A 27,081-nucleotide genomic window follows, 5' to 3' on the forward strand; every position below is an offset into this window, starting at 1 on the left:
GCCGTATAAGCTAAATGCTCTATGAAACAGGAAAACCAGCCATATAATAAAGGAGTGGAGATAATCACTCTGGTGTACAAGATACTTTTACTCCATGTAGAAATTTTTCCCTCATTTTTTTTTTGGAAATGACAGACAAAATGAATGTGAGAAAAATACTTTTACATTTTAGAATTTATAGCTCAGTTAATAGCCAGACCATAATTCATGAGTCTGTTTCCAAACCTGAATTCATGTATTAGATTTTCTGTTTAAAAGCTGAAATATCTACTGAGAATCATGGCAACTCACTTTAACTTTAAGCCTCTACTTTGTACACACTTGAGTGTACATTAAAAACCTGATTTGGGGGGCTTCCCTAGTGGCACAGTGGTTCAGAGTCCGCCTGCCAATACAGGGGACACAGTTCGTGCCCCGGTCCAGAAAGATCCCACATGCCGCGGAGCAGCTAGGCCCGTGAACCATGGCCACTGAGCCTGCGCGTCTGGAGCCTGTGCTCCGCAACGGGAGAGGCCACAACAGTGCGAGGCCCGCGTACCACAAAACAAAAAACAAACCAAAAAAAACACCTGATTTTGGTACTGAGAATTGCTAAATTTCCATTAGGAAATGGACTTTACCCTAAATTCTCCTTACACATCAATAGCGATCAAATCTTCCAGAATCTGTTCTGCAGCCTTTTCTGGAGACTGTAGGTTGTAACAACTCATTTCCATCATTACTGACATATCCGTAGTTACTGACTCTCCAATCAGCCGAAGGCATTTTATGAGACATACGACATCCCGAGCAACATCCACATCTACAAGTAAGAGAAAGTTGACATTCACGTCTCAAGCCAATGAAGAGCTGCTAGCTAGTATTATATTAAATTAAAATATTAATAATTAAATGCCAGGTATCTGAGGTCTTAAAGATGTTTAGCCCTCTTCAGTTTCCCCTAAAATATCTACAGTGTGGTAAACTGGCCAGGAAAGACCACAGTGGAAATCAATGTTTTCTGCATTCATTTGAAAGAAAGCATAGGGTTCATGGCGGAAAGGGCTTAAATACGGACATAACAATTACTATTACCATCAGATATGATTGTCTCATCCTCTGTCAAAAGATTCTCATCAGGTAGGAGATATAAATGATCCACAAAGGAGGAAGGCACAAGGAAAGACAGGTACCCCTGGAAATACAAATCTTCCAGTTACACTTTTTTTTCAGTGAATGTTTAAAGATAAAAAATATTTCAGACCTGAATCTTATCATGAGCTAACCCCAGACAAATCCAAATTAAGGGACACTCTACCAAACAACAGGCGTAGTCTTCAAAACAATGTCATTGTCATGAAAGACAAAGAAAGGCTGACAACAGCTGGAGATTAAGCTAAAGAAACCTGACAACTAAATAAATGCAAGATCTTGGATTGGATCCCAGATCAAGAATAAAAATTGTAAGCACAACTGGTAAAATCTGAATATAAACTGTATAATATTATATCAATATCAAACTGCCTGATCTTTAAATTGTGCTGCGGTAATATAAGAATACCCTTGTGCTTAAGATACATGCTAAAATGTGTAAGGATTAAGGGGAATGATGTTTATAACTAACTCTCAAGTGGCTCAGGAAGAAAAAAACATATCTATAGAAAGAAAAAAGCAATGGAAGTTAAGGAACAGTGAATCTGGTTGAAGAGTATACAGAAGTTCTCTGTATTACTCTTGTAACTTTCAAATTAGAAATCACTTCAATACAAAACAAGATGCAAAAAAGTATAAATAATGCAGAAGAATATTTAAACAAAAATGAACTATAATTTTAGGATCCCCACCCAACAAAAAACCCACCAAAATCCTAAAAGCTAACTACAATATACAATAGACACTACATTCTGAAAGACCCACTGAACAGTCTAAAGGAGTTCTTCTGTTATGTTTCTGCTCTTACTTTTTTCAGCAGGCACACCATGTTTGTGTGTGGATTCACATGTAGGGCAAGAGGATGAGAAAGGGCTTCTTGATACTGAAGACAGCAGGCATAGAACTTGCACCAAAATTCCTGTTGTAAATTTCGGAACTCTTCCTGGGAAAATTCATACTCTGTTACACTTCCTTGGAGCTGGCAACGGAAAAAAAAAACTCTTGATACCATTTGGGATCTTTCTTCACCCAAAACATAATTGTTTAATATCATTTTACTAAGCTATAAGCAAATGAATATCCCTTATGCATTACATGCCATAGACTAATTAAAAGGTTTAGACATTTATAGTTCTTACTAACAAGGTCCAAGGAACAATTTGAACAATTTCTCAGTACCAATCTGCTCCATAGGGAGATGAAAGAAATTATCATTCTTTCTTTACCCAAACCTCACCTCACTTTCAACAGCTAAAGTAACTTCTTTCTTTAGTTCATTCCAGGAGAGATCTAAATTCCTGTCAGTTCCTCGACAGAAAATCTAAAAATAAAACAGACACAAAGAGACACTTTAGAGTATCACATAATACTAAAAACTGAATGAAAAATACTCCAGGTCAGAAGATACTGAGGTAATATACTATACAATAGAGACTGAACATGCCTGAAACACACATTTACTCTTAACATTGCACAAATAATTTCTTTTTATAAATTGATTGATTGATTGGCTGCGTTGGGTCCTTGTTGTTGCCCGTGGGCTTTCTCTGGTTGTGGTGAGTGGGGCTACTCTTTTTTGGGGTGCTCGGGCTTCTCATTGTGGTAGCTTCTCCTGTTGTGGAGCATGGGCTCTAGGCACATGGGCTTCAGTAGTGTGGTTTGTGGGCTCTAGAGCACAGGCTCAGTAGTTGTGGCGCACGGGCTTAGTTGCTCCGCAGCATGCTTCCCGGACCAGGGCTTGAACCCGTGTCCCCTGCATTGGCAGGTGGATTCTTACCCACTGCGCCACCAGGGAAGTCGTATGCAAATAACTTCTAATTGTGAAATCATAGCAACTTTGAAATAGTTTCTATAGTCCAGAATAAACTATAGAAGCTCACGAATCTGTAAGAATTATAATTGGGTACATCTGGATCATTACAAAAAGCAAAAGGAAACATAATGGCTATTGCTTAGCTGGAGGAAGATATAAGATGATGCCAAACATATACATCCTGACTGGCACAAAGGTGAGCTAGTGTAGTGGTGGGGTAGGTCACTCTAATGGGAATAATTCTCCTAAGGCAAAGCTTGTGAGCAACGCCTTACTGATTATTCAATAGCTCCCTGTGCAAGAGATACCATGAAAAATTATACATGTGATTACTGTTAATAAGAAGGGCTGATGAGATGAAAGAAATAATACCTTAGAAGAAAGTGACCGTGTCATCTTGGAGTTTTATTAGAGAGAAAACAGAAAACATAGAATAGCCAGATATTTAAGAATGTACCTAGAAGAAAAGTCAAGGATCTGGAAACCACATCACCTGAGAGAAAGTTAAGGAACTGGGTATATTTTTACCCTGCAGAAAGATAACATGGAAGGATTCTTAAAATATTTGAAGGGTTGCTTTATAGAAGAGACATGTTCTATGAAGTTCCCAAAGAAAGATGCTACCTAAATGATGGGGGGGTTAAATTTGATCCAATACTGGGATGAACTTTCTTTTTGGCCGTACTGCACGGCTTGTGGGATCTTAGTTCCCCGACCAGGGATTGAACTTGGGCCCGGGCAGTGAAAACACCGAGTCCTAACCACAGGACTGCCAGGGAATTCCCAGGGTTGAACTTTTAAGTGGCACAGTTTTGAACAGTAAGTCACAAAAAAGCTGGTGAGAGACTTGTCACTGGAGGCAGACACAACTAGAAGCTGAATAGTTGTCTGTCAGAGAAGCCTCAGAAGGTATTTCTGCTTTGTGTGGGAGGTCAGATCAGGAGATTCTAAGTAACTTTTCAATTCTATAAGTGATTATTCTATTTTAAATTCATGAAGCTAAGTAGCAATTTAAGGAAGCCTAAGTGACTTTAAAGTAAAGAATTGTTTTGGAAAAGGTTAAACATCTCTTAAACCATGTAACTTTGAAGCTTAGATTATTTTCTTGAACCTGAACCAAGTCAGACCTTCACTGTACTAACAAAAGGGTAAAAACAGTACCATCAAACCTACCCAAGAAAACTTCTTTCAAGCATAGAGATTATATGCAGTGTAGTATGGTATATCTTTTTACAATAGTGTAGGTACAAGTTTCTCTTTTTACTACTGGCATGCTTCACTAGTCATTGGGAAAGTGCCCTTAATCCTATCTCCCCGCCTGGACTCCTGCCATTTTTATGGAAAGAACATTTTAAAAAATTACAGTAGCATTTACAAACACATGTATATACAATTGCAAAACTATGGTATTAGTATATGCAAAACAACAAACTTAACAGTTATCATTAACTATATAATATTAGTAATAAAATAAGAGAGTCTTAAATGAACACTAAATATTTTCTCACTGACCTGTAAAGCTTTACATAAAGCTGCATTAATGAATCGCCCTGGTGTAAAAAGACTCTGCAAATACATCTCCTGTTAGAACATTGAAACAAGAATTAGTATCATTCTAAAAAAGATAAAATTTGGAAAAATCTGAATGAATTCAACATGTTAAAACCAAAGGCTGCATTCCTATTACATGAATGTGGAAATTCTGCCCTTCAGCATTTGAGCAGTAACAAGTGGCAGAGCAGTCATATATTTTCACACTGTGAAGCCTGCAGTGTCTTTGAGTCAACTAGATGTACTACACTGAGAATGCTGTGTTCCTCATGGTGCACTTCAATGGGTTCCACTGGAAAACACAGCTTGTCAAATGCCAATCTTAAATGCAAGAGTTGTATCTAGTTTATTAGTGACAAACGCTGGTTAAGAGAATAATTAAACTAAGGTGGTTTCTACACCATCCACAAAAGAACTCATTTTTATGGTTTACATATAAAAGAAAAGGAATTGATAATGATAGGTATTATATGTAAAAAACAAACAAAAAAAACTGCAAAAAGTTCTCACAAGTGGGGAAATGAAGTAGAGAGAACAAAATGGAAAGTCTCATACTGCCTATGGTCTCATTTTGACCAAATTTTATAAACCAGATTTGGCAATAAGTAGCAAACCTGGCTGACCTTCATTCAAGTTTCCTTCCTTCTACTGAGATTCTAGGAGATATTTATAAAATGACCAAAATGGAGAAAAACAAGAATTTTAATAATTAGTATGTGATTTTGGCTTTTAGACAAAAGTTAAGTGCCAATAAACTCTTGGGATTAAAAATTTTGCAATATTCAATTTCAGATATTCAAAATGGGTTTTCCAATCCTACAAAGGGTCATTGTTTCAGACCCAGAGCCCATGATCTTTATCTCATTTTAATATTAATGCATCAACTGAAAGTTTTTCTTCCATTTGTCTTGAGGATGTCCTTGAAAAACAGGGAAATTGGCCTGTTTTGCTACTGCATTACCTTTTTTGTTTGTTTGTTTGTTTTTTTGTGGTATGCGGGGCTTTCACTGTTGTGGCCTCTCCCGTTGCGAAGCACAGGCTCCGGACGCGCAGGCTCAGCGGCCATGGCTCACGGGCCCAGCCGCTCCGCGGCATGTGGGATCTTCCCGGACTGGGGCACGAACCCGCGTCCCCTGCATCGGCAGGCGGACTCCCAACCACTGCGCCACCAGGGAAGCCCTGCATTACCTTTTAAAGTTATGTTCGTCATAGCTTATACCTCTTATGTCTAGTTTTTATGCATATATTCACATGGTTAGTATAGTGGACACCTACTGTCTGTGCCTGCCTAGAATCCATTTCCCCTTCTTTTACTAACAAATCCCTTACCTTTCTCTGAAGAACCATTCCTCCCGTACCCATACCCAACTGACTTCACCCTCCACAATAGCAAGGCCCGTGCTGGACATGTTTCTCATGCCAAGCCAGAATATTCTATTCCTTCTGATCAGAGTGACTATGCCAGGAATTAGCACATGACTAAAGCCAGGCCAGTGTCAACTCCAGGGCCTGGAACAGAAGTGCTCTTTCCCCTGGGGTTGCTAAGTTCACAGAAGGCAAGCTTGCTCAGAAAGCCTGCCGGACAATAAACCCAACATAGGAGGAAAGCAGAATTGAGACAAAGGAGAGATCAAGCCCTGAAGGCATTGTTTCAGCCATGGCTGAAACCAGGTAACTCTGAACCTCCCAGCAGCACAAGCCAATACATTCGGCTTAAGTCAGTTTGAGGTGGGTTTCTTTCATCTGCAGCTGAAAGAGTTCTGCTAATACAACTGGTTCTTCTCAAACTAATGATCAGGGTAAATCATCTCCTTACATAAGACTTTAGCATTGCTTACTCTGGGGTCTTGATCATCTCTGATAATGATTTCTTCCTCTGGCAGAGGCTGCATGAAAACTGGATTCCACTGACCTGTAACATTACTACAGAGAGAAAAAGTCCATCAGTCTACATAAAGATGATGAATAAAAATGAAGCTTATGTTGTTGGCAGTATTTGGGCAGGGAGGGTCCCATCACTGAACCTCTGCAACTACTGCTTGATCAATTCTATTAAAAAAGTTTCCAAAAAAAGAAACATCTTCATAGCAGAGTCTGGACTATAGAAGTGCTCTTACTTGTTCTAATAGGCACCTTCCTGAAATTAAAACTCTAAACACAAATCTACAAATAATAGCTAACTTTCATTCTGCATTTACCATATGCTGCACATTATACTAGGTGCAATTCTAGATACTATTCATGTATACCTTAGGATAACTCTTTGAAGGATACACTGCCCTCATTTTTAAGATGTCAAAAGTGAGGTTTAGGGTATCTCACAGCTAGTAAGTTGTACAACCAGGATTCAAACTCTCACCTGACCGCAGATTCTTTGCTTGAATGCCATCTATAAGGAGTACTCTCTATCTTCTGAGGTGTGGTTCAGGGTCAATCTGGGGGCAACCACTCCTAGAATCCTATTCTAGAATATAGGGTCATGAGAGACCCACTTGAGCTCAATTAGTTTACAGCTGACTCTTGAACGACATGGGGGGGTTACAGGTGTCGACCCTCTGTGCCGTCAAAAATCCATGTATAACTTATTCAAGCAACTGCAGATCAAACAGTACTGCAGTGTTTACTACTGAAAACAATCCGTGTATTAAGCGGACCCCCCATAGTTCAAATCCATGTTGTTTGAGGGTCAACTGCAGTTCCAGAGACGTCAAACTATGTTCTAGGGAATCCTCCACAGGTGTTTCAGGGACTACACAAGTGTTTGATTCAAAATTTGTTTTTAAATGTATTTTGTAACTATTGAAAATGTTAAAATGAATATCATGTACATTAAAAATATCAGATATTCCAAATATATCTAATATTAGTTATCAACATGTTAAATTGTGTTATAATTTTATATTCATAAAATACTGGTTTTGTTATATAATGGAGTTCATTATCTTTTTTTTTTTTGCGGTGTGCGGGCCTCTAACTGTTGTGGCCTCTCCCGTTGTGGAGCACAGGCTCCGTACGCACAGGCTCAGCGGCCATGGTTCACGGGCCCAGCTGCTCCGCAGCATGTGGGATCTTCCCGGACTGGGGCACAAACCCGTGTCCCCTGCATCGGCAGGCGGACTCTCAACCACTGAGCCACCAGGGAAGCCCTGGAGTTCATTATCTTTTGAAAAAAAAAGGGATTCCTGCTTTAAAAAAGAGTTTGAGAGGCACTGTATTTGTCCAATCTACTTCTCATCTCATGAGGAAACTGAGACCCCAAAGGGGCTGCAGTGTCTTTTGGAAGTTGTGGGTATCAGAAATAGCCTTTGCACAGAAACAGAAAATGCACAGATTAGAAGCATTTGGGGCCTTTCTCGCTCCCTGGCCATCCTGGCAGCTGCTCTTGGTTGGGGGTGTCCTGCACCTCAGGCAGGAAGATGGTGCCCGCAAGGAAGACAAAAAAGTCGCTGGAGTTGATCAACTCTAGGCTCCAACTTGTTATGAAAAGTGGAAAGTATGTGCTCGGGTACAAGACGACTTAGAAAATGATCAGACAAGGCAAAGTGAAACTGGTCATCCTTGCCAACAACTGCCCAGCCTTGGGGAAATCTGAAATAGAGTATTATGCCATGTATCCATCACTACAGTGGCAATAGTACTGAACTGGGCACAATGTGTGGAAAATACTACAGAGTATGCACACTGGCTATCACTGATCCAGGTGGTTCTGATATCATTAGAAGCACGCCAGAACAGACTGGTGAAAAGGAAATCATGCACAACTTTTCTTTAATAAAACCAGCCAGAGCTTGTTTTAAATAAAAAAAGAAGTATTCTGGTTATGTGCTATCTCTCCCCAAAAAGATGGTATTTTCTTCACCTCATTCCAACTCTAAGAATACTTATTTTGTCCTAAAATCATAAGGTAGGAAATAACAAAAAATAAAAAAGAAGGTATGTCAGAAAATAGGCAAACCCGGGTCTGAATCCTTTAAATGCGAACATTTGACTTTTGTTCTACATAAAAAGCTCTCCTTCTTTTCTAAGTATGAATTTGCTTGGGGTAAGGTAGGATGACAGAGGTGAGGGACCCGTACTGTTCAAAGTTGATATATTTCACAACTGTTTGGTTCTCAGCATCATGCCACAAGACCCAGATATCCGTAGAGGTTAAGGCAAAGTCAATCAGTGTCTCCTAGAAGGAAATGTAGGGGGGAAACAAATAAACAAAAACTCTTGTTAAAACAAGAAAGAAAAGGTACTAAGTTATGGTGACTTAAACTTGTATTAGTAGGAGAGGTAAAAGCATGAAAACAAAAGACAGTAAGTACCACGTGAACTCGGTAAAATCCAAATGAAATTTTTTTGCATGAAGTTTCATTAAATATTCCATTTTAAGATTTCAATCCCATTACAACATAGTTAAGTTAGCCAATGTTTCTTTCCTGTACTTCTATGATATGCAAAGGATGACTCAACCTACCTGAGAAGTGAATAGTGAGGAAATGTGATCTATGCTGTAGCGGTTATTCTCAACGCTTACCAACTGGAAAATGCAGAACTGTTAAAACACAAGTTGATAATTCAGTACTTGAAACAACCAACATGTTACGCTTCTATGCAAGACTTACCAGCATTCAGAAGCTAATTTTTTTAAAAAAGTATGGTAAAATACATGTAGAATTTACCATCTTAACTATTTTTAAGTGTACAGATTAGTAGTATTAGGTATATTCACATTGTTGTGCAACTGAACTCCCAAAACTTTTTTTCATTTTTTCAGAACAGAAACCCTGTACTCATTAAATAACTCCCCATTCCCCCTCCCCACAGCCCCTGGCAACCAGCATTCTACTATGACCTTGACTGCTACATAATGGAATCTTAACAGCATTTGTCTTTTTGGGACTGTATTTTTACTTAGCATAACATCCTCAAGTCTCATCCATGTTGCAGCATGTGTCAAATTTCCTTCCTGTGGGAGGGAAGGAGACGCAAGAGGGAAGAGATATGGGAACATATGTATAACTGATTCACTTTGTTATAAAGCAGAAACTAACACACTATTGTAAAGCAATTATACCCCAATAAAGATGTTAAAAAAAAAAAAAAAAAGAATTTCCTTCCTTCCTTTCTTTTTTCGGCCGCATGGCATGTGGGATGTAGGATCTTAGTTCCCCGACCAGGGATTGAACCTGCACCTCCTGCATTGGAAGTGCAGTGTCTTAACGACTGGACCACCAGGGAAGTCCCAGAATTTCCCTCCTTTTTAAAGTTGAATAATATTCCATTTTATGTATATACCACATCTTTTTTTTTTTTCTCTTTTTTTTTCTTTTTTTTTGCGGTATGCAGGCCTCTCACTGTTGTGGCCTCTCCCGTTGAGGAGCACAGGCTCCAGATGCACAGGCTCAGCTGCCATGGCTCACGGGCCCAGCCGCTCTGTGGCATGTGGGATCTTCCCGGACCGGGGCACGAACCCGCGTCCCCTGCATTGGCAGGCGGACTCTCAACCACTGCGCCACCAGGGAAGCCCACCACATCTTATTTATCCATTCTTTCATCGATGAAGACTTAGGTTGCTTCCACTTTTTTGGCTATTGGGAATATTGTTGCTATGAACATGGGTGTACAAATATCTCCTAAATACCCTACTTTAATTCTTTTGGGTATACACCCAGAAGTGGAATTGCTTGACCCTATGGAAATTCTATGACTAATTTTTTTGGGAACTGCCATGTTGTTTCCCATAGTGGCTGCAGCATTTTATATTCCCACCAGTAATGCACAAGGGTTCCAATGTCTCCACATCCTCTCCAACACTTGGTATTTCTGTTTTTTTCCCCGAAAGTAGCTATCCTTTTGGGTATGAGGTGGTATCTCACTATGGTGAGAAATCTATTTTTAAGTTTATATTTTTACCAAAGTACCAAAAATAATTTAAAACATACACACAATACAAATCAACTCTAGTCAATCTTCACTAAAAATAAAACCCTATAAAATAATTCATGTTTAGTATTTAACTCTGTTGCTGAAACAAAAAATGTCAAACTCAAAAATAATATTTGATGGACAATATTTTAAATAATTTTTTTTGATAAAGAAAGTGTATTATAAACTGATAAGAGTGATGAAGATTCTATCCTTATAACACAAGCAACTGTTCACAAGGAAGTACTAAAAGAAAAATATACAGTGAGAGTCCTTTTGAGAGAAAAATAGGAGTGTATGAAATATGAGAAATATATGTAATGCTCATATTCATTCTAGCCTAGAGCTGTATTTACAAGCTGCATATTTCAACCCATTAGTGGGACATGAATCAAATTTAGGAGGTCTCAACCAGCATTAAAAAAAAAAAAGAAAAAAGAAAAAGAAATAAAGTATCAGAGTTTATCAGTTCATCACTCATGGTAAAGGTAAACATGTTTCATGAAAACTATTTTCTGTTACATGCCCATCATCACCACATATGTATACACTATGTAGCAATGTAAAATATTGTAGATTCTAGCCAAAAAGTTGGAAAAATGCTGGTCTAGTGCAGTGCTTCTCAAACTATATGTGGAAAGGAAGTGTTTTTTTTTTCTTTAATTTCTAATCTGTTCCAGACTGATACTTTTATGAAATACAGAAACCTTGAATGTCTGTGGCAATGTCACTATAAAAGCTTCTAATGCATTCTCTCACTTTCTGATTTTATCTATCTTACTGCAATCCAGTAACAAATAATTTGTGGCCTAGGACCATTCCACAGACCACACCAAAGGTCTACAGGACTTCTGTTTGAGATTTTTATTAGTGTCCTAGATGGAAATACAGACGGCATATTTATAACACTGAGAACATGATGCTGGAAATGGTTAAATTAATGCACTTATTAACATAATTAGAACCCAAAGAACGAAAAGAAAACCAAGAAGAAACAAATGAAATTAACAGGAATGGGTGTAGGGCTTGCCTGGTGGCGCAGTGGTTAAGAATCCGCCTGCTGATGCAAGGGACATGGGTTCAAGTCCTCGTCCCAGAAGATCCCACATACCACGGAGCAACTAAGCCCGTGCACCACAGCTACTGAGCCTGCGTTCTAGAGCCCGTGAGCCACAACTACTGAAGCCCGTGAACCTAGAGCCCGTGCTCCACAACAAGAGAAGTCACCACAATGAGAAGCCCACATACCACAAAGAAGAGTAGCCCCGGCTCACCACAACTAGAGAAAGCCTGCGCACAGCAACGAAGGCCCAACACAGCCAAAAATAAATAAATAAATAAATTTAATAAAAAAAAATTGGAATGGGTGTAAAATATTACAGAGATTAAAAATAAAACCTTCAAATGTGTAGATTAGGGAGAAAAAAACATGCTGAAGAGCAGTTTTTGTTCAAAAAAAGAAGGAAAAAAAAAAGACCTCAACTTCATTATACTCTGAATAGGCACAACAGTGTTACATGGCTGCTAAAAGTGTATCTGATTTTAGGCTTCATTAATAGAACCATAATGCTCAAACCAAAGGAGGTAATAGCGCAGCTCAGTTTGATACCACTCTTAAAATAGCATATTCAATCTCAGACTAATGTTTAGAGCAGTGGTTCTCAAAATATGGTCCATAGATTCCTAGAGGTCCGATTCCTAGAGGTCCCTAAGACTGTTTCAGGGGATTAGTGAGGTCAAAACACTTTTCATAATAACACTACATCATTTGCCCTTTTCACAGTGTTAATATTTGCACTGATAATGCAAAAGCAACGGTAGGTAAAATTATTGGTGTCAATGTGAATCAAGGCCGTGGTACCAAACTGAATACTCTTTCATTAATAAAACACTCAACAAGCTAGGAATAGAAAGTAACTTCCTCAACACGATAAAGGGCATTATGAGAAACTCAGATAACATCACACTCAATGGTGAAAGACTAAAAACTTTCTCTCTTAAATCAGGAATAGGACAACTCTTGTCACTTCTATTCAACATTGTACTAGAGGATCTATCCAAGGCAATTTAAGGGAAAAAAAAAAAAAAAAGGCACCCAGATCGGAAAGGAAGCAGTAAAACTATCTTTATTTGCAGATGATATTGTCCTGTAAATAAAGTCCCCAAAATTCCACTATAACACTACTAAAACTAATTAGAGTTCAGTAGGGTTACAGGATACAAGATTGATATAAAAAAATGAATTGTATTTCTATAAACCTGCAATGAGCAATCTGAAATGAAAATAAGAAGATAATTTCATTTACAATAGTATCAAAAGGAATAAAATATATACATATAAACTGATTAAAGAAACCCTGCAAAACTTAATACTATGAAAATTACAAAACACTGCTAAAAAAGTTAAATACAATCTAAATAAATGGAAAAGCATCCCATGTTCATGAACCAAAAGCCTTAATATTGCCAAGATGGCAATTCTTTCCAATATGATCTACAGAGTCAACAAACCTCTATCAGAATCGGTGAAGTAATAATAAATATACATATTGGTCTCTGACTCTGCCTCCTGACACTGAGCTCCTAAAACTCCTGCAATCTCCTGACTGATAGAGGTGCTAGGAGCATCTTTTGTTCTAATATTTGATCTTTGACCCTGGTTCCCGACACAGAGCTCCTAAATTCCTTGGAATATCCTGGGTTATGGGAACACTTTTTGTTCTAATGAGGTGACTCCTGGATAGCTTCAGGATGGGAGCTAGTCACCAGAAAGACCAAGTCTAATTAAAAGCTTGAAACTTTCAGCCCTAACTCCCATCCTCTGGAAAGTGAAGAAAGGCTAGAAATTGAATTAGTAACCCATCATGCCTATGTGATGAAGCCTCCTTAAAAATTCTTAAGGTATGGGATTTGGAGAGCTTCCAGGTTGGTGAACACATCCATGTGTTGGGAGGGTGGTGCACCTCAATACCATGAGACCTTTCTGGACCTTGCCCTACATACCTCTTCATCATTTATCACCCAATAAACTAGTAAATGTAAGTGAGTGTTTCCCTGAGTTATGTGGGTCATTCTAACAAATTATGAGCCCAAGGAGGGGATTGCAGAATGAATCAAGAACCCAAGAATGTAGAAGAGTTTTCATATTTGGGAGTAGCCTGGCTTAGGGTGAGGCGTATAAGTAGGGTGAGAGGGTGTCCACATATATGGAAGGTCTGGGGCAGGGTGAAAACTCAAGCAGGGTGAGGAGTGTCCACAGAGAGTGGCAGCCTGCACTGGGGACTAGAGCCCAAGTAGGTGAGAAGGGTGTCCACTGCATGGGCGGGGGGGGACTAGTACAGAGTGTCCGGGCCCAAGTAGGGTGAGGAGGGCATCCATGTGGAAGGGCAACCTGAAGTGGGATATCAGAGCCCAATAGGAGTGAGGAGGGCACCAAGCAGAGCAGCACCCAGCACGGGGAATCAGGGCTCCGGCAGAGTGAGGACAAACCCTACCTCCCTGGAATGTTATTAGGATTAAATGGATGATATGTGCAGTGTGTGAGTAATAGGCACAGTCCAAGCGTTTGCTATTAATGTACATAAAGGGCCTGGCAACATGCCAAACACACAATACCCAACAAGCGGCTGTTTATTTATTTATCTGGCCACGCAGCTTGCGGGATCTTAGTTCCCCTTTGAACCCAGGCCCCTGGCATTGGACGCTCAGAGGCCTAACCACTGGAATGCCAGGGAATTCCCGTGGCTGTTTATTATATGATTATACTATTGTATTGTATCCTAAATACCTCACTGACATACAATAGCTAGCGATTAGATGATGAGCAAAATTATTTCTAAAAATTAACTTCCCCTGTACCTCTTAATAACACCTACATCCCTTTCACAACTCCATTTTTTCACCCATACTTTCAAATTGGCTCTTTCTTGCTTAGTTTTGGTTAACTTTTCCTTCCATATTCCTTTAAACTCTCTACTCCCTTTCATCCTGACTTTTCCTTCAAGATCTTTTAATTCACATATTAGCACAAAACCTACCATCTCCGTGGAAACAACACAAGATACATCTAGGTTGGTGTGAAAAGCTTAAATAGACTCAATGAGTCTATAGCTACTTCCCCATATCAGTATATACAGAATAACTTGATACGTGTCTTATTTGTTTCATACCTGTCCTCGCTTTGGTGCATGCATGTATATCCCTAGGCAGACTCCCAGGGTAGAGGAATAGGCAAATCGTAATTTGTGTCCAGTCCCAGCAGTGAGCCGAAGATCTTTATTCACAGGGACATACTCTAGCATGTCAGCTACCATCAGGCACATTTGCTCCTGCCCAAGAAAACATTTAGTAAGTAGTATTAAAGAATATTCAGGAAGAAAAACAAACTCCTTCCCTTTTTAAAGAATGCACATTCATTACATCTAGCACTGTATCTAATTCATCTGAAGGGCCCTAAGGGGTTTTTTTTAAAGGGCTGAGACGAAAATATCTCTTTAGTCTGATAAATAAAATCATCAGCTGTTTTGTTTGCGAATGTTGAAAACTATTTTACCAACTTGCATTTTAAAAATACATTTGTTGGGCTTCCCTGGTGGCGCAGTGGTTGAGAGTCCGCCTGCCGATGCAGGGGAAACGGGTTCGTGCCCCAGTCCGGGAAAATCCCACATGCCGTGGAGCAGCTGGGCCCGTGAGTCATGGCCGCTGAGCCTGCGCGTCCGGAGCCTGTGCTCCGCAATGGGAGAGGCCACAACAGTGACAGGCCCGCGTACCGCAAAAAAAATAAATAAAGATGAAAATACATTTGTTTCGAAGTGAAGAGTATACGCTGTACCACTTCAATGTTTCTGTAGGACTCATAATTTTCAAAATAAAAATACAAAAAGTTAGGGGAGAAATGTATGAAAAATAAAGCTAAATGAAACTGTCTGAACCTGGAAATGCCCCATAATTTCCAAACTAAGAGATCTGATCATATTATGAGAAGCAAGATTTATTTCAATTCCCCTTCAATTTGCAATCCTATTTTAACTTGCAGTAACTATAAATGTAGCATTTACCTTATAAGACCACATTCGTAGTTTATGATCCTGACATAGAGCAAAGATGAAGGCATCGTTCTTGACACAATGAACAGCAAGACTCAGGGGACGATCTGAAGGCCCCTGATCACCTCTGAAAACATAAGGCCAAGTTTTAGAGTTTTATTGTTGCAAATTACCTGATCATTAGAATTTGCAATTTAAGAGATAAAATAAAATTATAAATGCACACTCTTAACAAAAGGAAAAGAGTTTATAGGCTGGTATTAGATGACTACATTTTCTGGGCTTCCCTGGTGGCGCAGTGGTTAAGAATCCGCCTGCCAATGCAGGGGACATGGGTTTGAGCCCTGGTCGGGAAGATCCCACATGCCACAGAGCAACTAAGCCTGTGTGCCACAACTACTGAGCCTGTGCTCTAGAGCCTGCGTGACACAACTACTGAGCCCACGCGCCACAACTACTGAAGCCCACGTGCCTAGAAGTGTGCTCTGCAACAAGAGAGCCACTGCAATGAGAAGCCCGTGCACTGCAACGAAGAGTAGCCCCCGCTCGCCGCAGCTAGTGAAAGCCCGCGTGTGGCGACGAAGACCCAACACAGCCAAAAATAAACAAATTAATTAAAAAAAAAAGATAACTACATTTTCTATTTGATTTATATCCATTATTCTAATAAATTTTAAAAAGCTCTAGATATCAATGGAATACTGTTCTAACCATCAAACTTTCTACTTCTAATATTACACAAAATTGGATTTGGTAAGTCAGGGCAGAGTACTGAACTGGATATTGTGAGAAGTATAGTAAGCCAGTTTCTGTTGTCAAAGTGTCAAGTCCCAAATGAAGTGGGCTCTGGAGTGCAGCTCTTCTCAGATGGAATGTAACGTTGTGTAGACCCTTCTCCTTTCCAGTATAATGTTTATTTGCCTTGGAGTCAGACTAGAAGTACTAACAGGTGTTGACCAGGGCAAAAGATTAAGTTCTTGGGCCCTATGATTTACCGACCAGAGACCACTCACCTGATAACTGTTGGCATCCAGCCTATAAGCAATCGTTGCATTACTGAACTCTGTTTCAGCTCCACAACTGACACCATCCCTACAAGATTGAAAATAGACCAATGATATCCAAGGCACCTCTTGATCATACTTAGTGAAGCCCAAAGGCAAGAAGGATGCAACCATGAACAAGGAATTTGTAACAGGTGACAGGCTTCTACATTTCTATACTAAGAAGTCTTAGGCTGTACCTTTCCACATACACCATACCTAAAATATTTTGAATCATTATGGGAACAATAACAACAGCATTTTTATATTCCTAGGGGAAATTTTTGCCATTTACAAACAGTAACCCATATTGCTGCTCAGAAGCAGCACTTCATTCTTTCCAAAAGAAACACCGAGTACCTTTCATGTGCTAGGCACAGTTCTAGATGCTAGAGATACAGCAGTAAATAGAACAAATTAAAACACTCCCGTCCTCATGGAACTTACATTCCATTGGCAGGAAGGGAGAAGCAGAGACAGTTAACAAATTAAGTAGAATGTAAAGAGTGGAGAAAAATAAAACATAGAAAGGGTATAGTGAACGGGGATGGGGTGCATGTGTACAATTGTGTTATTGTTAAAATTGTGTTACAATTTTAAAAAGGTGGTCAGGTCACTCACTGAGGTGACACTGAGTAAGAACCTAAAGGAGTTGAGGGAATGAGCCACACTGGTAGCTGGGGAGACTAGCCCCGCCAAAGCCCTGAGCTAGGTGTACCTGGTATGTTCAAGGAATTGCAAGAAGGCATGTGGCCGGTTCAGAGGAGGGGGGAAAGAATGAGACGATGAGATTAGAGAGGCAGTGGGGTGTCACAGTAAGGACTTTGGGTTTATTCAGAGTGAGATGAAGAACAGCCCCGATCCGAGGGCTTTGAGTAGTGGAATGACATGACTCACCCTGGGTTTTAAAATGTATCGGTCTTCCTGAGAAGTTTCTGCTGAGGGGTAAGGACAGATCTGGGGAGCTATTTAGGAAGCAAATGCAATAATCCAGGTAAGAGGAGTGGTGACTTGTAGCAGGGTATCAGCACTGAGCTTCCTTGTTTCAGGTAACTTATTTTAGTTACAGTACCACAAAGTGAAGGTAGAAAACCAGTCAACTCATGTCTACTAAAGGCCTTAGAATAGGTCACCTTACAGTTATCTGTTTTCCCATATTCCAGTAAGCTGGACAGTCCCTCATTCACTATATAAAATCCCGCCCTCTTAGGAAAAAAACAGTAAAGCATTAGGGAGTCATAATGCAAGCAATAATGAATGATCATTTTAGGGTAGTATAGAAGCAATTCCTGCATTGGATGATGGCCTTGGACTTCTAACATCTGTTTTAATGCCAGTATTCCTTTGTTTAAAATTAAATTCATGCTCAATTCCTGTTCTTACCAGGTACGTCATGAGGAGGTAGTTTAAGAACAAAGATTCCCCCAGAGGCAGATGGTACAGCAAACAGAGCCTCCCCGTCATTGCTAAGCCAGGCTGCCGAGGTGGTAGAATGAGGGGAGAGTCCAGGTACTGTTGGAATTAACTGATAGTTGCAAGGATCCCTGAAGTCAACTTTTCCAATGTCAGTGAATATTGACTGCATCTGACTTTCAATTACCAACTCCTGTGGAGTAATTAAAAAGAAAAATCTGTTAAACCAAAATAAACTGGATTTTGCTCAGTTCCTTCCAATCGCTATCAGTTTTTAAAGTAAAAAATTGTTGAGCTTAAAAAGAAAGCTATTTTTTCTTTTTTTTACATCATGGCTCTCCACTTTATTTATTTTTTTTAATTTTTATTTTTGGCTGGGCCGCAGGGCTTGTGGGATCTTAGTTCCCCAACCAGGGATCGAACCTGCACCCTCGGCAATGGAAGTGTGGAGTCCTAACCACTGGACCACCAGGGAGTTCCCAGAAAGCTATTTTTTTTTTTTTTTGGCTGCACCACATGGCATGCAGGATCTTAGTTCCCAGACCAGGGATGGAACCTGTGCCCCCTGAAGTGGAAGCATGGAATCTTAACCACTGGACTGCCAGGGAAGTCCCCAAAGCTATTCTTTTTAATGAAACTATTTTTGCAGCTTAAAATGTGTGTGATCATTTTAAATAGTAACTATGATAGTATGCTTGGTTAGGGCCAGCAAAGAATCCAAATATTCTTCAATTCCAAAGGACATTGCTCTATTACTAAATTTGTGACAGTCAGAGTAACTTTGGGAATTAAAGGATATTATACTTAACCAACTTACACTCCTATACATCCGGGAAGGGTGTGGTAAAAGTAACCTGTGCACTGTTTGATTGGTTAATATCAAGATTATCACATGATTCGGAGTCTCAGAGACATGAACCCCTCCGGGTAAGAGGATGCAATTTTGGAATTTGAGGCGAACTGCATTATTTAACAGATTTATGTCCAGTGACTCTTCCACCAGCTCCAATGTATCTCCAGAGGTCTTCCTATTAAAGTGAAGAGACATTTGTTAAAAAAAAAAGTTTATGCTTTTCTTTCTGATTGTTGCATTGAAATGTATGGCAATAATTTCCAGGTGAACTCTCCCAATTTGAAAATTTTGGATAAACAAACTCAGACCAATTTTGACATTCCAAACCACCACATTATATAGTCTACAAAACACAGCACTGTATAAAATTCAAATCTTATTATATGATTCTCTGTTAAATGGAGGCATTTCCAAACTTCATAGTCCATTTTTTAAAAACAACATTCAAAGCAATTAAACTCCACTATAATGAAAATTCACACCACACACCCTCATTACTTACAGTGCAATGTGGCCTCTACGTATGTTACTACAGGGTCAAACTACAGTGACCTTATAAATGTGGGTATTTCCCCTTCTATAGCTTCCTCCTACTAGGATGCAGGGAAGACTCTTCTTGAGGCACAACTCTGCCATGTGGTAGCTTTGGAACCATAGAAAGCACTATTCTGGGAATGCCCTAACTTGCCATCACCTCATCTACCACACTACCCGAATCCATTCTCTAGATGATCTCCTTTGATATAACAGCTTTAAATGCCATTGAATGCCTACAATTCCTAAATCTGTATCTCATTCAGCCCAAACTCTCCACTGACCTCCTAACTACTGCCTCAACACTTCTACTTGTATATCTAACAGGGATCTCAAACTAAACCTGTCCAAAACAGAATTCCAGGACACAGCAAACCTGAAAGACAAAGAAACAAAAACACCTGCTTCACCTGTACTTTTCCAACTCATTAATGACATCTCTATAACTTCTAGTTGTTCAAGCCAAAAATCTGGGGGTCACCCTTGAATCTCTTCTTTCTATATACCCTACATCTGATCTAATAGTAAATTCTAATAAAATCACTTTTAAAACATATCCACAGGGACCTCCCTGGTGGCACAGTGGTTAAGAATCTGCCTGCCAATGCAGGGGACATGGGTTCGAGCCCTGGTCTGGGAAGATCCCACACGCTGCGGAGCAACTAAGCCCGCACACCTAGAGCCCGTGCTCTGCAACAAGAGAAACCACTGCAACGAGAAGCCCGCACGCTGCAACGAAGAGTAGCCCCTGCTTGCTACAACTAGAGAAAGCCCGCGCACAGCAACGAAGACCCAACACAGCACCCCCCCGCAAAAAAAAAAAACATATCCACAATCAGAACATTTCTCACTGCCTCTAACAATACTAACCCCAGTCTAAGCCACCACCATTTTTTGTCTGGATTGTGGCACCAACCTCTAACTGGTCTCCCTGCTCCCACCCTTTTCTATTACACTCGGTTCTCAACACAGCAGCCAAGCAACCTTTTAAAAACACGACTTAGACCATGCCATTTCTTCACTTAAAAACCTCTGATCTCACTCAGAGTAAGAGTCAAAGCCTTAAAATAACCGACAAAGCCTTAATCTGGCTCTTGGCTACCTTATTCCTCTATCCTTTGTTCACTTAGCTGCAGACTCCTAGCCCTTTGCCATTCTTTGAAAACAACACACAAGCTCCTGACCCAGGGTTTTTGCATTTTTTGTTCCTTTTTCTTGGAAGGCTCTACCTGAAATCTCATCCCTCAGATATCCTTACTTCCTCTGCTCAAGTGCCAACTTATCACTGGGTCTTGCCGGACTACCTTGTGTGAAATATTAAAAATAATAATTCCCCTTCCCTCTTCCCTGTTCTCTTCTAATTATTACCTGGTGAATTATATTTACTTGGTATTTTTGGTTATTGTTGTTGATCTGCTCCCTCCACAAGAGCAGGGACTGCCTGCTTTGCTCCCTGCTATGTCCTCAGTCCCTAAACATTGACTGGAACATATTAGGCACTCAAAAATATTTCTTTTTTTTTTTTTGGCCACGCTGAGCAGCTTGTGGCATCTTAGTTCCCTGACCAGGGATTGAACCTGGGCCCACAGCAGTGAAAGTGCCGAGTCCTAGCCACTGGACCGCCAGGGAATTCCGTCATAAATATTTCTTATATAAATGAGATATGCATCTTTAACACAGGTCTTCCTTCTGAGCCTATAAATTTCAATGCCTACTTGACATTGCCAAAGAGCTACTACACAGATATTTCAATAGTACCTCTAAAAGAATTATTTACATCTCTCCAAAACCCATCTTCTGTATCGCATTAGATGGCAAACCCTCTACCCAATATTTGGTTAGTCACACTAGAAAATAGGAGCTTGTCCTTGCTCCCTCCTTTTCCCTTACTACCCCTCACTCACCCCATATTTAATCTATCTCCAGGTCCAAATGAAGTTAACTTCTAAGTGTATCTTGAATCCATGTATTTCTCTTTTCCTAGCCACTCCCACAATTGAGTCACTAACATCTTACCTGGTCCATCATATAAGCAAGTTGTTCTTTTGTATTGTACCCATCCAACCCAAATCTACTTTCCACAAAGTAGACTGATTATTTTAAAATGTGATTTTGATCATTTTAGTAATCCTTTAAAACCCATCAATGATTGCTCAATGTACTAAGGATAAAATCCAAAATCCTTAAAAAGGACCTTAGGGTCCTTCCTGATCTGAGTCCTGCCTACCTCCTTAGTCTTAGTATCTGTCACATCATTTTCCATTTTGCCCATTTGCACCTAAGCCACACAGACCTTCAGTCAGTTCCTCAAACCTGTCACCGTTCTTTCCACCTCATGGATTTTCTGCACGGTGATCCCACTTGCTGAACTGCTCTCTCCCTCAACCCCTTGCCTGGCTAACGTTTCATCCTTCAGATCTCAGTTTAAATGTGACTTGCTTTAGGACTTCCCAGCACCACCAATAATATTTGGTACTCCCATTAGCCCCTCAAAGCACCTATACTTTTCCTCTTAGGCAAGTATGAAAAATTTGTATTTATAAATGTGGTCATTAGCTATATAATGTCTTCCCTCTTCTCAAAACTGCCCCATGAAAGGTGGGTCCACATCTATTCTTACACTGTTACATCTTGCATGATGAAAATGGTGATTGTTTTTGTTCCTCACTTCACCCCCAGCACACCTAGCAGTGCCTGACTATAAAGGCTCAAACATATTTGTAGAATGAGGAAGCTGTAAAGCACTATAAAAACATAATGGGTTCATGTTTAAAACTGGTCTTTTGGACTTTAACCCCTAAGCTACATTTCTTCTGCTTTTAGTGCTGCCTGGGAGGGTACCTCTTCTAGAACTCTGGGTCTCCTTAATTTTCCACTGATTCACATATGAATAGAAAACAGTCTTTCTCTTTTCCTGTCGATAACCACTTCGGAGAATGAATGACACCTTAAGAACTGCCGCGAAAATTCAGCCGCCGAATAACCCGACCTTCCAGGGGGTTTGACAAACACAGCACTTACCAATGAATGAACCTGTTTCTGGTGACGGAGAACAACTTGCCACTTTCCACATAACAGAAGCCTCCCGCGCTCTCACCGTATTTCACGGCTCCGGCCACGACATTTGCAGTTCCTGCAAAATGAAAGTGGTCAGCCTGCACAGGTGGTTCTCTGGGAATGACACGCACTGAGGGTGCTAAGAAAGCAGAGGGTGACGGACTGACAATCCATACAAAAAGAAGGGGAAGCAAAGACGCAGAAGTAGGACACTAAAGAAGCTCTGATTCCGGGGCTATAGGCATGTGGGCTCAGAAGGATGAACGGGAGGTCAGAGATTTAGGGATCCAGGGGAGAAGCCAGAAGCGAAGGATCGGATCGCGCCCTACTGGGATTCTGCCGTACCAATGCAGCAGACTGTGAACTCTCGAAAGTGCCTCGGCCTTTCGCGCTCAGCTCCGCTGAGCTCCACGAAGCTCCGTTCCACGGCTCCCGCCGTCGCCATCTTTCCGCGCCACCGCGAGGCCCGACGGGACACCAGCAGGACCCGGCGGACGTCGTCACTTCCGGGGGCGGAGCGGGTGGAGATGCGGGCACGTGAAGAAGCCGGCAGAGGTCAAGCGCGTGTCCGACACTGCGTTGTGAGGCTCCCACCGAGTTAGTTGGAGACAGGGTGGGCAGGGAGGAAGCCAGATGAGAAGCAGGTAGGGGAAGCCTGCAGACTCTACCTGCGGGAACCTTTGCGTGGCCTGCTAGGAAGCCCCAAGGCGCGGCGCCATTTCCCCGGCGTTCTCAGGGCAGGGGGCGGGGCCGGGCTTGTTTCCATTTTAAAAACGCCCGCCTGGGCAGCGGGGCCCAGTCTCCCGCGAGGGTCGAGGTCCGGGGAGGCCCAGCAGATGGCCGCCCTCTGCTGGATTCCTAGCTTGCGGTCACCTCTCCCTGCGTCGCTGTGTCAGTCAGTGAATCTCCACCCTGTCTCCTTTTCTTTGCTCTTAAGCGACCGTAGGGACAGTGAGGAGAGGGAGTGAAGGGCAGAGGGGCATTTTGTGTTGAAAGTTTTTCAAGAGACTGTATTCATGTTTTTTTTTAATAGATCTTTATTGGAGTATAATTGCTTCACGATACTGTGTTTCTGTTGTACACCAAAATGAATCAGCCATATGCATACATGTGTCCCCATATCCCCTGCCTCTTGCGTATCCTTTCCCTCTCACCCTCCCTATTCCACTCCTCTAGGTGGTCACATAAGCGCCGAGCTGATCTCCCTGTGCTATGCGGCTGCTTCCCACTAGGCATCTGTTTTACATGTGGTAGTGTATATATGTTGATGCTACTCTCACTTTGCCCCAGCTTCCCCCTCACACCTGGTGTCCTCAAGTCCATTCTCTATGTCTACATCTTTAATCCTGCCTTGCAACTAGGTTCACTTTTTTTTTTTTAGATTCCATATATGTGCGTTAGCATACAGTATTTGTTTTTCTCTTTCTGACTTACTTCACTCTGTATGACAGACTCTAGGTCCATCCACCTCACTACAAATAACTCAATTTCGTTTCTTTTTATGGCTGAGTAGTATTCCATTGTATATATGTGCCACACATTCTTTATCCATTCATCTGTTGATAGACACTTAGGTTGCTTCTATGACCTGGCTATTGTAAATAGTGCTGCAATGAACATTGTGGTACATGACTTTATTTGAATTATGGTTTTCTCAGGGTATATGCCCAGTAATGGGATTGCTGGGTCATATGGTAGTTCTATTTTTAGTTTTTTAAGGAAACTCCATGCTGATTTTTTTTTTTTTATTTATTTTTGTCTGTGTTGGGTCTTTGTTGCTCTGCGCGGGCTTTCTCTAGTAGCGGCGAGCAGGGTCTCCTCTTTGCTGCGGTGCGTGGACTTCTCATTGTGGTGGCTTCTCTTGTTGCAGGGCATGGGCTCTAGGTGTGCGGGCTTCAGTAGTTGAGGCGCGCAGGCTCTAGAGCGCAGGCTCAGTAGTTGTGGCGCATGGGCTTAGTTGCCCTGCGGCATGTGGGATCTTCCCGGAGCAGGGCTCGAACCCGTGTCTTCTGCATTGGCAGGCAGATTCTTAGCCACCGTGCCACCAGGGAAGCCCTTTGTTCACATTTTTAATGTAACTGTGCTTTTATCCATGGGTTGGGGAAATTTGGGTTTTACCATATTGAAGTATTTCACTTGCGATGTCATCTTCTTATTAGAGTTCTGTGTGCTTTATCGTATGGGTTTTCTATTGCTACTAGAACAAATTACCGTAGATTTAGTGGCTTAAACAATACTGTTAGCTCACAGTTCTGTAGAAGTCCAATACAGGTCTTATGGGGCTAATATCATGGTGTCTGTATGGCTGTATTCTTTCTGTAGACTGTAAAGGAGAATCTCTTTCCGTTTCTTTTCCAGCTTCTAGAGGCCAACACATTCCTTGGTTCGTGGCCCCCTTCTTTCATCTTCAAAGCCAGCAGTGTCATATCTCTCTCTGATCTCAGGGAAGGGTTCTCTGCGTTTAAGGACTCATGTAATTAGGTTGAGCTCACCCAGATAATCCAGAGTAATCTCCCCATCTCTAGATACTTAAACTTAATCACATCTGCAAGGTACCTTTTGCCATGTAAGGTAACATATTCACAGGTTCCAGGGGTTAGGATGTGGACATCTTTCTTGGGGGGGGGGGCATTTTTTTTACCCACCATATTTATGATTTACTAATCATGTCACATTCTGATTTCATTCTCATAGCATCCTTGTAAAGCAGCATTATCCTTGTAAGGTAGATAACTTTTCTGAAGCACTTGTTAAAAATATAATTTACATCAGTTGTCATCACCTTAACCCAGAGTTCAATCTTAGCATTACTCACTAATAAGGACAACCAGATATAAGGTGCCTCCTGGTGTGCTATAAAATGAAGGATGCAACATCACCTGTAAGGCTTTTTTTTGGTTTTTTTGGCCACACTGTGTGGCTTGCAAGATCTTAGTTCCCCGACCAGGGATTGAACCTGGGTCCTCGTCAGTGAAAGTGAGGAGTCCCAACCACTGGACCACCAGGGAGTTCCCTGTAAGGCAGTTTTAACCAACTTTCTTCAGATAGTATTCACATACCATAAAATCCCCCCCTCTAAACTGTGCAATTCAATGATTTTTGTATATTCACATAGTTGTGTAACCATCACCACAATCTCATTTGGGAACATTTTTATCACCCAGAAGTCACTGACCATCCCTCCTCCTCAGCCCTTGGAAACTACTAACCTACTTATGTTTCTATAGATTTGCCTATACTATATATATATATATATATACACACATACTCACACATATATACATCAATTGCTGGACATTTGGGTTATTTCCACTTTTTGGCTATTATGAATAATGCTGATATGAACATATAAATTATTCTTGCAAAAAATATATAATCCAGATTGTGGTAGGCAGAATTATGCCCCCTCCCCCCGCAAGATGTCTACTTCCTAATCCCTGGAACCTGTGACCTTACATGACACAAAGGACTTTGTACTACGTGTGAGTAAGGTAAGGATCTACAGATGGAAAGATGAGCCTGGATCATGCAGGTGGGCCCTGTCTAATCACATAGTCCTCAAAAGGAGAGAACACTTCCCTGTTGAGGTCAGAAAGAGAGAGGTGTGAGGACGGAAGAAAGGTTAGAGTTATACGAAATGGCTGGCATGTAAAGATGGAGAAAGGGGGCCATGAGCAAGCAATATGATCAGCCTCTAGAAGCTGGAAAAAGCACAGACACAGATTCTCCCCTAAAGTCTCCAGAAAGGAGTGGAACCCTGCCAACACCCTGATGTTAGCTTACTGTTTTTTTTTGCTTTTAGCTGCCTTGCGTATGGTTATGCCCCCTGTATCCAGTGAGTGGTCAGTGTGGAAAATCTGAAGGTCCTGCCCTCTTGCCTGGATCTAGAACAACTGTGAAGGACCATTCAGCTCCAGAGCACTGAGTGGGATCATCTGAGGCTTCAACTTCTCTTCTGCCCAGTCCTGCCTCGCTTAGTCCCTACGAAGTGCTCGTCCTGAGTGCGCCCTCCAACAAACCTCCTATGTGCAAATCTCTGCCTCGGAGTGTTGCTTCGGGGAATCCTGTAGGAGACAGTCACACATCACCTCTTGTCTAAGGATGGGCAGCCAGCTGGGAACCAGCAGGGAAAAAGAAGTTGGAAAGAGTTTAGGCGAGGATCTTTCCTAAATTCCAAAATTGATGATGCAGTGTTGGAAAGAACATCAGCCGGGCATCAGAAGACTGGGATTCAAGGTCTAGCTGTGTCTCAGCTAACCTCTTTTCACTTGGGAAGTCCCCCAAGATCTCTGTGCATCAGTTTCTTAGAAGAGGATCATGTACTTATTGACTTTCAAGCTCTTTCCTGACACTAAAGCTCTAGGGTCTGTGGCCTAAAAGTCGGAGACAGGCTGGGTCTTCACCTTCATCTCTCCTTAATTTCAAGGCTCAGAATGCTCCCTGGGACTGAGGACTGGCATGTCCTCCCTGAGTCAAAATTGACTTCAGAGTCACCCAACCTGTGAGCTTTGTGCCACTTAGTTCAGACTGTGATAATTTCTTAGGTACTTGTCTATCACAGTGCTTTCCATACATCACATTTTCTCACTTCTGTGATGTATACTTAAAATTTTTTTATGTATTAAAAAAAGAGTAAAAAAGATTAAAAAATTTGTTGCATAATAAATGGCTTAACTGTGAAAAATTAATAAAATGTTTAAGATAAAAAAGTAAGAATGTGTCATGCAA

The 27,081-nt window shown here is 41.1% G+C and overlaps 1 protein-coding gene and 1 pseudogene across 4 annotated transcripts in view; one reads left to right on the forward strand and one right to left on the reverse strand.

Moving 5' to 3' along the window:
* The window catches only part of NUP160 (nucleoporin 160), a 54,841-nt gene extending 32,011 nt beyond the window's left edge, over positions 1-22,830 (reverse strand). The window contains exons 1-15 of one of the 3 annotated variants that reach the window (XR_014326406.1): positions 22,699-22,799; positions 22,318-22,429; positions 18,727-18,937; positions 17,880-18,102; positions 16,467-16,545; positions 15,466-15,580; positions 14,578-14,736; positions 8,958-9,035; positions 8,572-8,669; positions 6,334-6,418; positions 4,457-4,525; positions 2,369-2,452; positions 1,940-2,110; positions 1,075-1,174; positions 637-802 (exon numbers count right to left, since the gene is read on the reverse strand). Coding sequence is in view for 2 of the 3 variants with exons in the window: in XM_082845490.1 (XP_082701616.1) it covers positions 633-802; positions 1,075-1,174; positions 1,940-2,110; positions 2,369-2,452; positions 4,457-4,525; positions 6,334-6,418; positions 8,572-8,669; positions 8,958-9,035; positions 14,578-14,736; positions 15,466-15,580; positions 16,467-16,545; positions 17,880-18,102; positions 18,727-18,937; positions 22,318-22,429; positions 22,699-22,798 (1,854 nt within the window). In the remaining variant the exon portion in view is untranslated. Of the gene's footprint in view, positions 1-620; positions 803-1,074; positions 1,175-1,939; positions 2,111-2,368; positions 2,453-4,456; positions 4,526-6,333; positions 6,419-8,571; positions 8,670-8,957; positions 9,036-14,577; positions 14,737-15,465; positions 15,581-16,466; positions 16,546-17,879; positions 18,103-18,726; positions 18,938-22,317; positions 22,430-22,698 lie in introns of all 3 variants that reach the window. The other 2 variants (XM_082845489.1, XM_082845490.1) reach the window with 2 other exon arrangements.
* LOC309965779 (large ribosomal subunit protein eL30-like) lies at positions 7,854-8,478 on the forward strand (annotated as a pseudogene). Its single transcript has one exon. The product of its transcript is annotated as a large ribosomal subunit protein eL30-like (transcript).
* Positions 22,831-27,081: the final 4,251 nt, after the last annotated feature.

This window comes from Leucopleurus acutus (genome assembly GCF_964270905.1).
Source record: "Leucopleurus acutus genome assembly, chromosome: 8".
In the NCBI taxonomy this organism is placed as follows: Eukaryota; Metazoa; Chordata; class Mammalia; order Artiodactyla; family Delphinidae; genus Leucopleurus; species Leucopleurus acutus.